Source organism: Panthera leo, chromosome C1 (assembly GCF_018350215.1).
Source record: "Panthera leo isolate Ple1 chromosome C1, P.leo_Ple1_pat1.1, whole genome shotgun sequence".
Lineage (NCBI taxonomy): Eukaryota > Metazoa > Chordata > Mammalia > Carnivora > Felidae > Panthera > Panthera leo.
Window position 1 is genome coordinate 181,361,112 of NC_056686.1, and position 16,054 is coordinate 181,377,165.

The 16,054-nt window shown below is 38.1% G+C and overlaps 1 protein-coding gene and 1 non-coding gene across 2 annotated transcripts in view; one reads left to right on the top strand and one right to left on the bottom strand.

Annotated features, from left to right (window-relative positions):
* DNAH7 (dynein axonemal heavy chain 7) overlaps positions 1–15,053 on the bottom strand; it is a 261,805-nt gene extending 246,752 nt beyond the window's left edge. Inside the window, exons 1-2 of the mRNA XM_042949525.1 lie at positions 14,886–15,053; positions 2,639–2,701 (exon numbers count right to left, since the gene is read on the bottom strand). Coding sequence (XP_042805459.1) covers positions 2,639–2,701; positions 14,886–14,900 — 78 coding nt within the window. The 5' untranslated portion in view covers positions 14,901–15,053. The remainder of the gene's footprint in view (positions 1–2,638; positions 2,702–14,885) is intronic.
* On the top strand, positions 2,042–2,146 carry LOC122228963. Its single transcript, XR_006206845.1, has one exon. It is a non-coding gene; the product is annotated as a U6 spliceosomal RNA (small nuclear RNA).
* Positions 15,054–16,054: the final 1,001 nt, after the last annotated feature.

A 16,054-nucleotide genomic window follows, 5' to 3' on the forward strand; every position in this document is an offset into this window, starting at 1 on the left:
ACCCTTACCCTCTTCTTTGGCAGTCTTGTGAGAAGGGCCCTAAGGGACTTCAAATGACAAATCTTGTGCCTTACATCCTTTCCCATCCTCCTGGCTTTGCCTCTGATTCCACACATGGTTGTAGTGAACAGTTCTCGGCTGGCTTCAATTCACATAGAATGACAGTGTTTCACCTCAAGAAAATGTCCTTTGCTTTCTGCTGTGGGGTTTCTCCAATGCCATATAATGGGACTCTCAAGGTAGCCCACTCTGCACACATATAGGAGGAACCAGAAGTGGGTGAAAGTTAACAATCCCAGGAGTAACCTCCACCTATGTGGGATGAGAGTTGATGGATAAATGCTCCTCCCTAATCATATTCAGGTCAACAATTTCAGGAAGCAGTGTATAAGCTCCTCAGAAGGTCATGGCAGGATCACTGCCAGTTAATGTGGCAATGAACTTACTGACACATGCTCAGATTGGCTTTTCTTTCTTCCTAGTTTTACTCTCCTTAATCTCTTATTTCTGCTTCCTGGGATCACTTCCCAAATAAAGTACATACAAGTCCTTTTTTCAGGCTCTTCTTTCACAGGTAATAAGCTAAGACATCTTAAAAATCAATGCTCTTCCATCCTTCTGTCTGCCCTTCCATTCTTTCACTCCCATCGTGCTCCATAAAGGATTTAGGACGTCCGAGTGCTACAAGTGTGGTGTGCAGGAAGGAGGAGAATCTGGTCACCAGTTCACGGACATTGGGAACCACCAGTGCTGAATCATCCTTGATTTCAACTACAGAAGCATGAAAGTCTATAATGAAAATCATTCTAGGTCTTAACTACAGCTACAAAAATGCCATCTAAGTGCAAACCTTAATATTCAGATGACAATATTTTTTACTCAATGGATTACTTTTAAAAAATCTCTTAAAAGTATTACTTATCTTTAAAAAGCCCTACAACCCAAAAAGATACAAAGAAAAATACGAAGATACAGTCTAATAACAACATAGTATATGGTTTAAATCAGGCAACAAAATCATTTTATACATTTGATGGCTACAAAGAATTATTTGTTTCAGCCATTGAATATTTGTTAAGTAAATTTAAATTTTGTTGAGATTTCCAAGCGTATATACTAGTAACATAAAAATAAAACTAATGGCAATTGGTTTTCCAGTTTTAAAATTTGTTAAATTTTTAAAGGGAAAATATCTATTTCGGATCTTAGTCTTTAAAACTAGAAAGCAGAGAGATTTGCAGAACTAAAAAAAAAAAAAAAGATGCTATGATTTTATTATTTTATAGAACTCAGTATGGTAATCTTGGCATTATCAATAAAAACAGTCACGATCACAACACATACTTTGAAATGTTCAAGAACATTCGCTAACAAAATTTCATTTGAGATTTTTAAGCTGAAAAAGTCTTTCTTATTATTAGGAATCATCTCTGCATGAAGCAATCCAGATTTTATAGTTCATTCTGAGTTTTTAGAAGATATTTCAAAACAAATAATGTTTGCATTGAACCTCTACTCACACTCAACTTCCAGGAATCACCAGAGTGTCACTCAATTAAACACAACATAAAAGTACTAGAGAGTACATTTTATTGCAGTAAAATCTAACACTTCTAGCACGTTATCAACTAAAACTATTAACTGCCCCTTCCATAGAAAAATAAACTCAAAATAATGACAAAGGATGTCAAAATCCAAGAAATCACATGTTAGCGCTGGAAGAAGCCTCTCCTCAAAGATCATTCAATCAGCTTTTCTCATTTTAAGACTTAGAAACTGGGGCTCCAAGAGGTAGGTGAGTCACCAGCGTCACAGAGCCATTAGTGACAAAGCTATATTGTTCCTGATTCCAATACTGCTTCTGCCAGCCCATCTTCACAATTCTTTTACTCAGATTACTCAAATATTCCGTGCAAACCGGTAGTTGTAACTTAGAATTTCCCTCATTAAGGTAGTTATTTTTCCCCAAGATATGTTCATCCTGGATGCTCTCCATTGGAAAATAGTTCAATGGAGCACAGAATTTAAAACCAGAAATTCAGTGCTCGCTTCGGCAGCACATATCACTAAAATTGGAACGATACAGAGATTGGCACGGCCCCTGCGCAAGGATGACATGTCAATTTGTGAAGCTTCCGGATTTTTGGTATCCTGCTGAGTGAATTAAGTCAGTCAAAGACAGGTATCATCTGTTTTCACTCATATGTGGAGCTTGAGAAACTTAATAGAAGACCAGGGGGGAAGGGAAGGAGAAAAAATATAGTTACAAACAGAGAGGGAGGGAGGCAAACCATAAAAGACTCTTAAATACAGAGAACAAACTGAGGGTGGATGGGGGGGATGGTGGGAAAGAGGGGAAGATGGGTGATGGGCATTGAGGACACCACTTGGGATGAGCACTGGGTGATGTATGTAAGCGATGAATCATGAGAATCTACCCCCAAAACCAAGAGTACATTTTACACACTGTATGTTAGCCAACTTGACACTGAATTATATTAAAATAATAATAAAATATACTTCCCCCCAAAAAAATAAAAAAATAAAACCAGAAATTCAGTAACTGCTTCGCAAGCATGAACATTAGTACATCTTTATTATAAAAGCAATAAAGTATGATGATATATTAGTAAATTACCATTGACAATTGTGGTAAAAATCTTACTGGTGCCTTGGAGTTTTCTTTGCCGGCAGATTTATCCTGCATGAAAATAATACAAAGAAAAAAAAGAACCATAACTGTTCACTCTGTTAATACTATAATTGATTCACTCGACAAAATTCTACAGTGTCTAATTTAAGAAAAACACATATCCTCCAGAATATTCTAAAACATACTCTACAGATGGTATAATACTGTGTACAGAAATTCATAAGGAATCCACAAAAAATTATAAGAACTAATGAATAAGTTCAGCAATGTTGCCGGATCCAAGACCAATGGGGGGGAAAAAATCAATTGTATTTCTAACATTAGCAATGAACTATCCAAAATTGAAGAAACATTTATAATAGAATTAAAAAGTATAAAATACTTAGGAATAAATTTAATAAGACTTGTACAATAAAAGCTATAAAACATTACTTACAAAAAAAAGACACCTAAATAAATGAAAAGACATCCCATGCTCATGGATTATAAGACAAATATTAATACCCCTTTCCCCCAAAATTATCTACAGATTCAACACATTCCCTATCAAAATCTCAGCTATTTTTTTTTAGTAGAAATAAACAAGCTGATCATAAAACTTATGGAAATATAAGGACCCAGAACAGCCAAATAATCTTGAAAAGGCACAAAGTTGGCAGAATCATACTTCCAGATTTCACAACTTACTACAAAGCTAGAATAATGAAGACTACATAATGATAAACACACAGATCAAAGAGATAGAATTGGAAGTTTAGAAATAAACCCATTTGTTTATGGGCAATTGATTTTTGACAGGAGTGCCAAGACAATTCAGTGGAAAACTGGTCCTATCTTCTTCTCAGAATGTATCTCAATCTAAATGGTGTCCAAAGTTTCCTCAGCCTGGCCTCTCTTCTCCATCGCTAATTTTTTTTTTTTTTTCTGAATCCTTTATATCCTAAGGCTAATATACCCTCAATTACTACTAACAAGTACAAATATTGCTTGCAATAACTTTCAGAGAATACCTTTGTCTTCTTTGCAATAGAGAATAATTCTATTGTAGGAATTTCATCTAAAGTAAGAAGTGCTATTGAGCCTGATACTTGGATTTGTAAAAGAGATAATACAAGTTGTGCTTTGGTCGCTTATAAAGGTGTTGGCTCTCAGCATCACATCTATGCCTTTTTGTCTTCCTTGATGGTTCTCGAGCCGGACCCAAAAACATTTCTCCAGCTGGCACAGTATTAGAGAAGATTCAAAAGGGACACTGTAAGAAAAAGGGACTCTTCGTAGTTCCAGTGCTTTTCCTCAATGCTCTCACGGTGTGGCTGTCAGCAGTCAGTCAGTATCCTTGCCCCTGGGCAGCTTCCCAGCTTGAGGTACCTGGCTGATCCAGTGGCAGACAACCTCCAGCAGGTTTCACTGCCATCTCGATTGGTAGCTTTCCAGCAAGTTTCCCTTACATCAGAGGGAGAATCCCTTTCAAACCTTTCAGCATATGTGTATGTGCATATCTGATTTGTCCCTTTAATTCCATTGATACAGTTGTCTATCTGTAAATAAATTGTATCAAATTTCTGTAACTTCACAAAAGATCTTGAAATTCTCTCCACCTTACTATTGTAAAAACAATCAGATACAGACTTCTGGTCCAAGATGGTGGTGTAGGAAGACTCTCAACTCCCTTCCTCCATGGAGACCCCAAATCAACACTCATTTATAGAGCAGTTCCTCCTAAAGATGAGCTGAGGGCTAACTGAATAGCTTCTGCACAACAAAAGATAAAGAGGCCACAGAGAACTGGCAAGAGATGAAGACACACAAAGGAAGGGAATTCTTACCCCCAACATTGCAAACTGTAGAGGAGAGGGATAGTACTGAGGGACTGAGCAGATTTGTCTGTTCAGGGCATGGGGGGCGAGGGCAGCGGGGGCGGGGGGGGACATGGTTTAAAAGAGCAACTAGAGGGGCGCCTGGGCGGCTCAGTCATTTCAGCTTAGGTCATGATCTCCCAATTTTTGAGTTCAAGCCCTGCATCGGGCTCTCTGCTGTCAGCACAGAGCCCTTTTAGGATCCCCTGTCTCCCATTCTCTCTGCCCCTCCCTTGTTTGCACACATGTGTATACATCCTCTCTCTCTCTCTCTCTCTCTCTCTCTCTCTCTCTCTCTCAAAAACAAACATTTAAAACAAATGAAAAGTAAAATAAAAGAGCAACTAGGATATAAAAGATCCAGCCTTAAAAGTTCGCCAAATGGCAAGGGAGCTGCTGGAACTCATTCCAAGTTCAAAGGGCTGGCAAGCACCATGGTTTACATTCATCTTCAACATTGATAACCCAGACAGGAGGAGGGTCTGGCCACCATAGCCAGGCTGCTGCCTTAGAGTGCCAGCTCTCTAGCTCACACCAACTCCATCCAGACACCCTGGGCACAGATAAAACCCCACAGTTTAAAGGAGCAACTGGAATATAAAAGATCCAGCCCCAAAAGGCCACCAAGGGCAAGGGAGCTGCTGGAATTCTCTCTGGTTTAGAGGGGCTGGTGAGCACTATGGTTTACATTCTCCCTCCACCTTAATAGTGTGGACAGGACCAAGGTCCAGGTACCATAGTCTACTGCCTCAGTGAGCCCCGGACCCCTAGCCCACATCAACCTCAGCCAACACACCAAGGCAGCCCAGTGCAATGCACACCGGGACACCCTAGTCAGTGCTCACTACAGCCCCAGCTGTCATGCCAAGGTGACACAGATGCCAGGGACCCCAGAACATTCCAAGCCTATGCCATCTTGGCTTCAGATGACTAGCTAGGGCACTCCCAGAACAGACCACTCAGGGACCTGTCGGCTCATGCCTACTTTGATTCCTGCCTTCCTACCAAGACAGCTCCTATGCAAAGCACTCCAGGAACCCTTAACCCTGCCTGCCTCAGTTTCCAGCCACCCTGCCAGGGCACTCCATGCATGAAGCACTTTGGGAACCCTGCATTGTACTCTCCTTTGGCCCCAGCCATCCCACCAGGGTATCCCCTGCACGGAGTGCCCCAGGACATACCTTGGCCTGCACAAGTCCACTCCCCCACCAAGGCAGTCCCTGCATGGGCACTTGAGGCACCTTGGCTGGCACCTACTTTGGTTTTAGCTATCCTGCCAGGGCACCTCTGCATGAAAAGCCCCAGCTCCACCCCAGCCCATGTCTACTTCTGCTCAGTCATCCCACCAGGGTAGCCGCAGCACATAGTGCCCCAAACCTGTAACCCACACCAGACACAGCTCCAGCCAGCCAAAGCCACAAGGCACAAACATTTTACAGGGTACAACCATACACAAGACCATTCCTTTGAGTTTAGGAGAAGTAGCTATTCCACCTAATTCATAGCAACAAACACAAGTCAGGCAAAATGAGGAGACAGATGTATATGCTCCCAATGAAAGAACATCACAACCCCCCCACCGAACAAAATAAATGAAACACAGCTAAGTCATATACCTGATAAAGAGTTTAAAGATGCTCACCAGACTGGAGAGAAGAGTAGAACTCAGTGAGAACTTCAACAGCTACACAGAAAATATAAAGAGGAATAAATCCAAGTTGAGTACAATTAAGTGAAATGAAAAACACACTAGAATCAACAGATTAGCAGATGCAGAAGAATTGATCAGTGATCTGGAAAACAGAGTCATGGAAAGCACCCAAGCTCAACAGCAAGAAGAAAAAAGAATTTTAAAACTGAGGATAGCTTAAAGGATCTCTTGGACAACATCAAACAAACAAGTATTTTGTATTATAGGGGTCCCAGAAGGAGGAGAGAGAGAAAGGGGAAGAAAACTTATTTGAAGAAACGATAGCTGAAAATGTCCCTAACTTGAGGAAGGAAACAGACATCCAGGATCAGGAAGCACAGAGAGTTCCAAACAAAATGAATGCAAGGAGGTGCACAGCACTGCAATAATTAAAATGTTAAAAGTCAAAGGGAGAATTTTTAAAGCATTAAGGTTATCATTCAGAATTGAAGGAGAGATAGAGTTTCCCCAGACAAACAAAAGTTAAAGGAATTCATCACCACCAAACCAGTCTTCCAAGAAATATTAAAAGGTCTTCTTTAAGTTTAAAAAAAGGCCATAATTAAAAGTAGGAAACTTATGAATAAAATGATGTAAAATATGACAATATATACATACAACATTGAAGGGGGAGTAAAAAAAGTTCTTTTAGAATGTGTCTGAACTTAAATGACCATCAGCTTAATATATATTGACAGCTTTATCCCATATATGAACTTCATAGTAACCACAAACCCAAAATCTTTTATATATACAGAAAAAAATAAAGAGAAAGCCAAGCCTAACGCTTCAGAAAGTCATCACAAGGCAAGAAAAAGAACAGAAGAACTACAAAAACAACTATAAACTGATTTTTAAAATGGCAATATGTACACATCAATAATTACTTTACATTTAAATGGTCTAAATGCTCCAATCAAAAGACACAAGGTGGCAGATGGATAAAAAACAAGATCCATCTATACACTGACTACAACAGACTCACCTCACACCTAAAGACATATACAGATCGAAAGTAAGAGTATGGAAGAAGATGTACCATGCCAATAGAAGAAGAAAAAAAAAAGCTGGGGTAGCAATACTTAGAGAGGACAAATAGACTTTTTAAAAAATATTTATTTTTGAGAGAGAGAGTACGAGCAGTGGAGGGGCAGAGAGAGGGGGAAACAGGATCAGAAGCGGTCTCTGTGCCAACAGCAGAGAGCCTGATGTGGGGTTGAACTCACACACCATAAGACATGACCTGAGCCAGTCAGATGCTTAACCAACTGAGCCACCCAGGCATCCCACAAATAAGACTTTAAAACAAAGACAGTAACAAGAGACAAAGAGGGGCATCATATAATGATAAAGGGATCAGTCCAACAAGAGGATATAATAATTTCAAATATTTATGCACCCAACACTGAAGCATCTATATATATGAAGTATTAACAGACATTGAGGGAGAAATGGACAGTAATACATAGGAGAATTTAACACCCCACTTGCATCAGTGGATCGATCATCTGAATAGAGAGAAAAAAAATCAAGAAACAGCATCTTTGAATGACCCACTGGACCAGATGGACTTAATAAATATATACAGAACATTCCATCCAAAAACAGAATATACATCCTTTTCAAGTGCACATGGAACATTCTCCAGGATACATCACATGTTAATCCACAAAACAAGTCTCAATAAACTTAGGAAGATTGAAATCACATCATCTATCATTTTCAAGCACAACTGTATGAAATTAGAAATCAATCATAAGGAAAAAAAAAAAACAGGAAAACCTCACAATGCATGGAGACTAACTACCATGGGTCAAAGAAATCAAAGAGAAAATAAAAAATACATGGAGACAAAAATGAAAATACAATGACCCAAAATCTGTGGGACAGAACAAAAACAGTTCTTAGAGGGAAATTTATAGCAATACAGGCCTAGCTCAAGAAACAAGAAAAATCTCAAACAATCTAATCTTAGATCTAAAGGAACTAGAAAGAAAAAAAAAAAAAAATACCAAAGCCCAAAGTTAGTAGAAAGAAGGAAATAGGAGCATAAATAAATGAAATGAAGAAAAAACAAACAAGCAAACAAACAACAACAACAAAAACCAATGAAACCAAGAGCTGGTTCTTTGAAAAGATCAACAATTGATAAACCTTTAGTCAGACTCATGAAGGAAAAAAAGACACATAAAATCAGAAATGAAAGAGAGAGAAAAAAAGTAACAACCAACACCACAGAAATACAACAAATTATAAGAGAACACCATGAAAGATTATGCCAACAAATTACACAACCTAGAAGAAATGAACGAATTCCTAGAAACACACCATCTTCTAAAACTGAATCAGGAAGAAATAGAAAAACTGAATAGACCAATTACTAATAATGAAATTGAATAAAAAAAAAAAAACCAACAAAAATCCAACGGATGTATTCACACGTGAATTCTACCAAACATTTAAAGAAGAGAGAAGATTCAATGCCTATTCTCAAACTATCAAAAAAAAGGAGGGGCGGGGGAAGAAAGCTTTCAAGTACCTTCTATAAAAGAAGCGGTACTCTGATACAAAAACCAGACAAAAACACTGTAAGAAGGCAACAGGCGAATATCCCTGATGACACAGAGGCAAAGGCCTCAACAAAATGTCAGCAAACCACATTCGACAATTCATTAAAAGGATCATTTACCACAGTCAAGTGGGCTTTATTCTTGGGAAGTAAGAATAGTTCAATATTCAGAAATCAACATGATACACCACTTCAGTGAAGCAAGGGATAAAAAGCATATAATCTCAATAGATGCAGAAAAAGCATTTGACAAAAGTCAGCAACAATTCATGATAAGAACACTCAACAAGGTAGGTTTAGAGGAAACAAACCTCAACAAATAAGGGCCATATGTGAAAAACCTAAAGCTAACATCATACTCACTGGTAAAAACAGCTTTTCCCCTATGATCAGGAACAAGTGTGTATACTCTCACCATTTTTATTCAATATAGTACCAGAAGTTCTAGCCATAGCAATCAGACAAGAAAAATGTAAGACATCCAAATTGGTAAAGATGAAATAAAACTCACTGTTTGCAGATGACGTGATACTATATATAAAAAACCCTAAGGACTCCACCAAAAACTATTAGAATAAGTGAATTCACTAAAGTTGCAGGATACAAAATTAATACACAAAAATCCATTGCATTTCTCTACTCTAATAAATAGCATAAAGAGAAATTAAGAAAACAACTCCATTTATAATTGCACCAAAAAATAATAAAATACCTAGGAATAAACTTAACCAAGGAGGTGAAAGACCTGTACTCTGAAAATTAAAATATTGATGAAAGAACTTGAAGATGACACAAATGGAAAGATATTTCATGCTCACTGACTGGAAAGATTATTCTTAAAATGCTCATACTATCCAAAGCAATCTACAGATTCAGTGTAATTCCTATCAAAAAACCAGTAGTATTTTTCACAGAACTAGAACAATACTAAAATTTGTATGGAATCACAATAGACCATAACAGCCAAAGCAATCTTAAGGAACAAAGTTAGAGGAATCACAATTATACAGTCATATAATATAAAGTTGTAGTAATTAAAACTCTATGATACTAAGAAAAATGGACACACAAATCAATGGAACAAAGGGCCCAGAAATAAACCCATGCCTATGTTAAATTAATCTACAACAAAGGAGGCAAGAATACACAATGAGGAAAAGACTGCCTCTTCAATAAATAAAGACTGCTGGAAAAACTGGACATCTACATGCAAAATAATGAAACTGGACCACTTTCTTACACCACACACAGAAATAAATTTAAAACAGATTAAACACCTAAATGTCAGACCTGAAAACACAAAACTTTTAGAAGAAAACATAGGCAATAATCTCTTTGGCATTGGCTTTAGCAACATTTCTCTAGATATGTCTCCTCAGGCAAGGGAAACAAAAACAAAAATCAACTCCTAGGACTACACAAATAAAAAGTTTTTGCACAGTGAAGGAAACCATCAACAAAACAAAAAAAGCAGCCCACTAAATGGAAGATACTTGCAAATGATTTATCAATAAGGGATTAATACCCAAAGTATATAAAGAGCTTCTACAACTCAACACCAAAAAAAAAAAAAAAAAAAAGAAAAAAGAAACAAACACCTATCCAATTTTTTAAAAAATAGGCAGAGATACCTGGGTGGCTTACTCAGTTAAGCATCCAAGTCTTGATTTCAGCTCAGGTCATGATCTCACATGGGTTTCAGGTCGTGATCTCATGGGTTTAAGCCCCACGTTGGGCTCTGGGCTGGTGGTATGGAACTTGCTTGAGATTCTCTCTCTCCCTCTCTCTCTTTCTGTCCCCCACTCGTGCTCTCTCTCTCTCTCTCTCAAAACAAGTAAACTTAAAAAAAAATAGAGGACCTAAATAAGCACTTTGCCAAAGAGGACACACAAATGACCAACATAAATGACAAAGTGCTTAACATCACTAATCGGAGAAATTCAAATCAAAACCACATTGAGAAATCACCCTACACCTGTCAGCATGGCTGAAATGAAAAACACAAAAATAAGTGGTGAATATGTGAAGAAAAAGAACGCTTGTGCACTGTTGATGGAATGTAAATTGGTACAGCCACTACAGAAAACAGTATGGAGTTTCCTCAAAAAGTCAAATCCATTATGATCCATCTATTCTGATACTGGGTATTCACCCAAAGAAAATGCAAACACCAATTTGAAAAGATATATGTACCTCTATGTTTATTGAAGCATTATTTACAATAGCCAAGATATGGAAGCAACCCTAGTGTCCATCCATATATGAGTGGATAAAGTTGTGGTATACATACACAAATACACAATAAAATACAACTCAATTGTTAAAAAAGGAGATCTTGCCATTTGCAACATCGTGGATGGACCTAAAGAATATTATGCTAAGTGAAATAAGTTAGACAGGACACAAAAAAAGAAAAAAAAAACAAAAAGAAGAAACAGACCCAAAAATACCAGAAAGGTGGCCAGAAAGGAGGGAAGTAGGGGATGGGCAAAATGGGTGAAGGGGAATGGGAGACACATGTTTCCAGTTATGTGAAGTCCTGAGAATAAAAAGTACAGCATAGGGAATATAGTCAATGGTATTGTAATAGTGTTTTATGGTGACAGATGGTAGCTATGCTTGTGGTAAGCATAAGATATAAACTTGTTGAATCACTATCTTGTACACCTTAAACTAATATAACATTGTATGTCAACCACATCTCAATAAAAAAAAATTACCATGGACAATCTTGACCTTTTTTCTACCAGGTGAATTTTAACATCAATGTTGCCTAAAACTTTTGGGAATTTTGATAAAAATACACTGAATTTCTAGAATAACGTGAAGGAAGCTGACATAATTAGGATACTGACTCTTCTTTTTTCATGAATACAATGCTTCTTCATTCAGATCTTGGGAGTGTATCCTTCAAAATCATTTCATAATATTCTTCCTAAGCATCTTCTACATCTTTCATGAGATTTTTAGGTATGAAGATTTTGAATAGGAAAATGAATCATAGCATCTGCACGAGACTTACAAACTTTTTATCCCAACTGCTTTGTCAACATGGAAAGGTCTATGAAAGCTGCATCTACTTGTAATTTCTGTGGTGGTTTGGCTTTGTTTGGCCCAGTCCAGTCTCCATGCCTTTTTTTTTTTTTTTTTTTTTTTTTTACCCTTGCTTTCTGCCTGAAAGGCCGAACCTGGTGGGGATTAAGCAATGAGAAGCACCAGTAGGACACTAGAGAGCAGGAGGGGAGAGCGTTTTGGATATTTCTTTCCTAGTATGTCCTGTTTCCCATAGTTCTGTTAGTAGCTGAATTCTTCCAGAGCTCAGCTATCAGGAAGCTACCATTCCAAACCCCCACCTCATACCAGGTTTTAGATAATGGTAAGTATAATTGAAATGATAAACGGTAAACAGCAATTCCTGATCAGGCCTAGGAATGTTAATGACTTCGTATTGCTGTTAATCTTTAAGGGCCTCCTCAACCTCGTTGGCTCTTTGCCTTAACCTTACCCACACCACTTGCAAAGGGTCTCTTTGTAGGTTTCCTTCAATTAAATCCCTTTGAAATGGTCATCTGTTTTCTGGTGGGATCCTAGCGAACAGAACTTTACTAAAATTAAAATTGCTAAGGAGTCTAGACCTTCCTTAAGTAGTCTGGCTTTGCATTTCGTTTTGATTTTAATTTTCAACTACTTGTCTATTGGATGGGAGGTCATAAATCTGGCATAATCTAAGTTTAACCACTCTGATCAAATGACCAGAACCTGCGAATGTATCAGGTTAAATCAACAGTCTCATGAAGTTGTCTGGTTAAAACAATCTTTCAAAATTTATCAGGGTTGATTTAACGTAGTTGTCACAGATTTGCATTATGGTTATCAAAGTGATCACCTAGGTGGGCCTCATATCAAACTGTTTTTACTCTGACCTCCTCTTTAAGCAAGGACATGAAGAAGATATTTAGGAAAACTGAATAAGCATCCTATAAATGCACAATTACAGTACTTGATTTAACAATTAGAAAAAGTGCTTGGGTAGAGAGGAGTTGACGGCTTTTTCCTCCTTACCTGCCCACCATATATAGTCGATTTGTGGGGCACTCCATGATCTTTGCATATTAAGACCCTTGAAAGTTCTTCAATGAAGCTCAAATGTCTTACTTTATGTTTTAATTTTAAAATTGAAATGAGCAGTTGCAAGAGATTTATGTTTCTCTTAAAGAGCTAACTTAAGAGCTCAGACTGCTATTCCTGAAAAATGCCTTGTCACTCTCAAACTTCCACTAATGAGATGAATGTGTTAAAATCTCCTTCAGCAAATATGATTTACCACCTGCTCACTTTTTCAAACTAAATGAATACATAAGTAAATGTCACATAAGAATGGCATTTCCAAAAGTTTAATCCATTCCATTTGTTTTAGGTTAAAATGTAAAAGCTTTTATCCTTTCAAAAGGAAAACTGCATTTGAAATTAGCATAAATGAGAGTACCAAGAGTTTTAAAATTACCAAACAACCAAAGCAGTGAGAGAGTGACCTCTGCTGTTTAAAAATGGTGTTTAAAAAAATGGAAATAATCCTAGATGGGGTCATGTAACTTTCTTTCAAGATCCCAATAATGCCTCTTCAATAATATAGGTCCCTTTAGGGGATAGTGGGGAAGGGATAAGGGAAGTCATTTCCAAACATCACTTTTATTAAGATAAAGCAAAATTTAAAACCTAACTGCCAATAGGTTTTCACTGGATATTTTTTAGTTGTAAATTGGTCAGCTTGGGGCTTTGGAAAATAATAGTTCAGAAATACCACTGCAATATGATAAATACGTGTTTTAAATTTCAACAACATAGGCTATGGTTCAAGATCAGGCCAAAGCCTGTTAAGAGCAACATGCAAATAAGTTGCTTAATGCATATTGATGGTAAATATTTTTAAAAGGACTTTGTGATTATAGGATCACTCACAATCACTAGTACACTCTATTAATCTAATGGCTCAGGTTTTTAGCTACCTAAATCATTTTGTTGTTGTTTTTTGTTTATCATTTGTTCTTTTACCACTAATTACTAATTATATGGTAAGTGAATCAATGTCTGTTTCTTAGTTTTCAGTTTATTACACATTTCAGTAAAATGCCAAAACTAGGTTTTCTTGATAACTTAGGCATTATTTGATCAATTAGGATTGACATTTTGTTAGTAATCTACAACCCAATGGATAGGGGAATAAATTACTTTTTAACATCCTTTCCTCAATAAACTAACACTACAAAAAAAAAAAAAAGCATGAAGCATTAAAAAAAAAAATTATAGTTTAGTGTTATAACAAAAAAACCATGCAAAATCCACAGGCTTTCCAGCAACTGTTTTTCATTCAGTACCACCATACTTAAGGAGCCTTTTCCATATTCATTTAGAGAGTTAAAATTGTTTTTCTCGCTAGCCAGAATCATGCCCGTGCTTAACTCCTTCCCATTCTGTTCCCGCATTAAAAAGTTGGCCATTGTTCTGCATTTCTTTTGTTTACAGTTGCTCTTAAGTTCAATAAAGAAAGTTCTGGAAAGTAGGTATTGCAACATGCATCTTTTATTACCTGTCCTGGAGATATTTTCCTAAGAAATTCCATATGCCACTTACCAAACCCTCTCACATACTGGTTTGAATTTCACAACCTCAGAAATGGGGAAAGTTCTGATGCCCCTTCCCTTCTGCCCCCCTGCATAAAAAGGGAGAAAAGCTTAGAAAGGTAAAGTGATTTCCCCCACGTCTCACAGCTAGGAAAGGGCTTGGATTCCAACCCTAAAGAGCCTAGACCACTGCAACTCCCCACGCAGCTTCCCCCCACCGTGAGCTGGGGACACTCTGGAGCTGTAGTTTTAACTGCTAGCGCACCGCTGGGCTAAAATGGTTGGTTGTCATGACAACATCAAGGACGAACGGTTGGGAAGAAAACATTTAAGGGTTTTCACGAAAAGCGCTCAATATCCCAGATGTAACTAGGGTGAAGGAAGCTGTACCCTACAGGATCATGACTGGGGAACCTGGAGGACCAGGCTTCGATCGCTTCTGAGATAGGAAGGAAGCTTCGCTGCGGGGCCGGCCGGGCGAGGAGTACCATCTCACCTGCTCGCTGCTCATGGCTGTGAGGACGCGTTCGAGTCACCTAGTGGCTTCACTATCGCTGCAGCCCGGCGCCCCTCAGGCAAGAGAAGTGGCAGCCCGGGACCCAGCCTGAAGCCTCTGCTCCCTCAGCTCAGAGACGGTCTAGCGTCCTGCAGCATTGGTTGCTAAGCAACAGACCTTCTCAGGCTCCGTTTCCGGTCATCGGTTGCTCCTGGGACAGCGCCTAGGGAACTGGTAGTGGGATCCTGCAGGAGGCACTTTCCAGGGCACTCGGTGGCGCCTCTGAGCCAGTGCTGTGCACCCACCGAAGAGCTGAAGGCAGAGAGGGTGCTTCTTCTGTCTTGAGAAGTGAATAATAGCCTTTGATTACTGATCATCACATTTCTATCCTCTTCTAACTTAACTAGGTGCTTGAACCCCTGCCATAACCCCTTCTTTAACTCTCTGTGCCTAAATCTCAAAACTAGCGGAATAAAATGCTTTTCTGTAGGAAGCAATATCATCTAACTACTGAAGTTTCCATATCTTGGCTATTGTAGATAATGCTACAATAAACATAGAGGTGCATATATTTGAATCAGTGTTTTTTTGTCCTTTGGTAAGAGGTGAGATTACTGGATTTATGGTAGTTCTATTTTTAACTTTTTGAGGATATTCCATACTGTTTTCCACAGTGGCTGCACCAGTTTGCATTCCCAACAGTGCAAGAGGGTTCCTTTTTCTCCACATCTTCACCAACACTTGTTCTTGCAGGTCTTTTAGTCAAGTTATTCTGACAGGTGTAGCTCATGTGGTTTTGATTCACATTTCCCTGGTGATTAGGGATGCTGAGCACTTTTCCATATGTCTGTGATCCGTCTGTAGGTCTTCTTTGGGAAAGGTTTATTCAGGTCCTCTGTCCATTTTTTAAATCAAAAACATTTTTGGTGTTGAATAACTGAAGTTCTTTATATATTTGAAGATTAACTTTTCTATCATTTGCAAGGATCTTCTCCCATTCAGTACGTTGCCCGATGGTTTCCTTTGTTATGCAAAAGATTTTTATTTCTGTGTAGTCCCAAGAGTTGACGTTTGTAGCTCTCTTGCCAAAGATTTGTCTCGAAAAATGTTGCTATGGCTGGTGTCACAGAGATTACTGCCTATGTTTTCTCCTAAAAGTTTTATGCTTT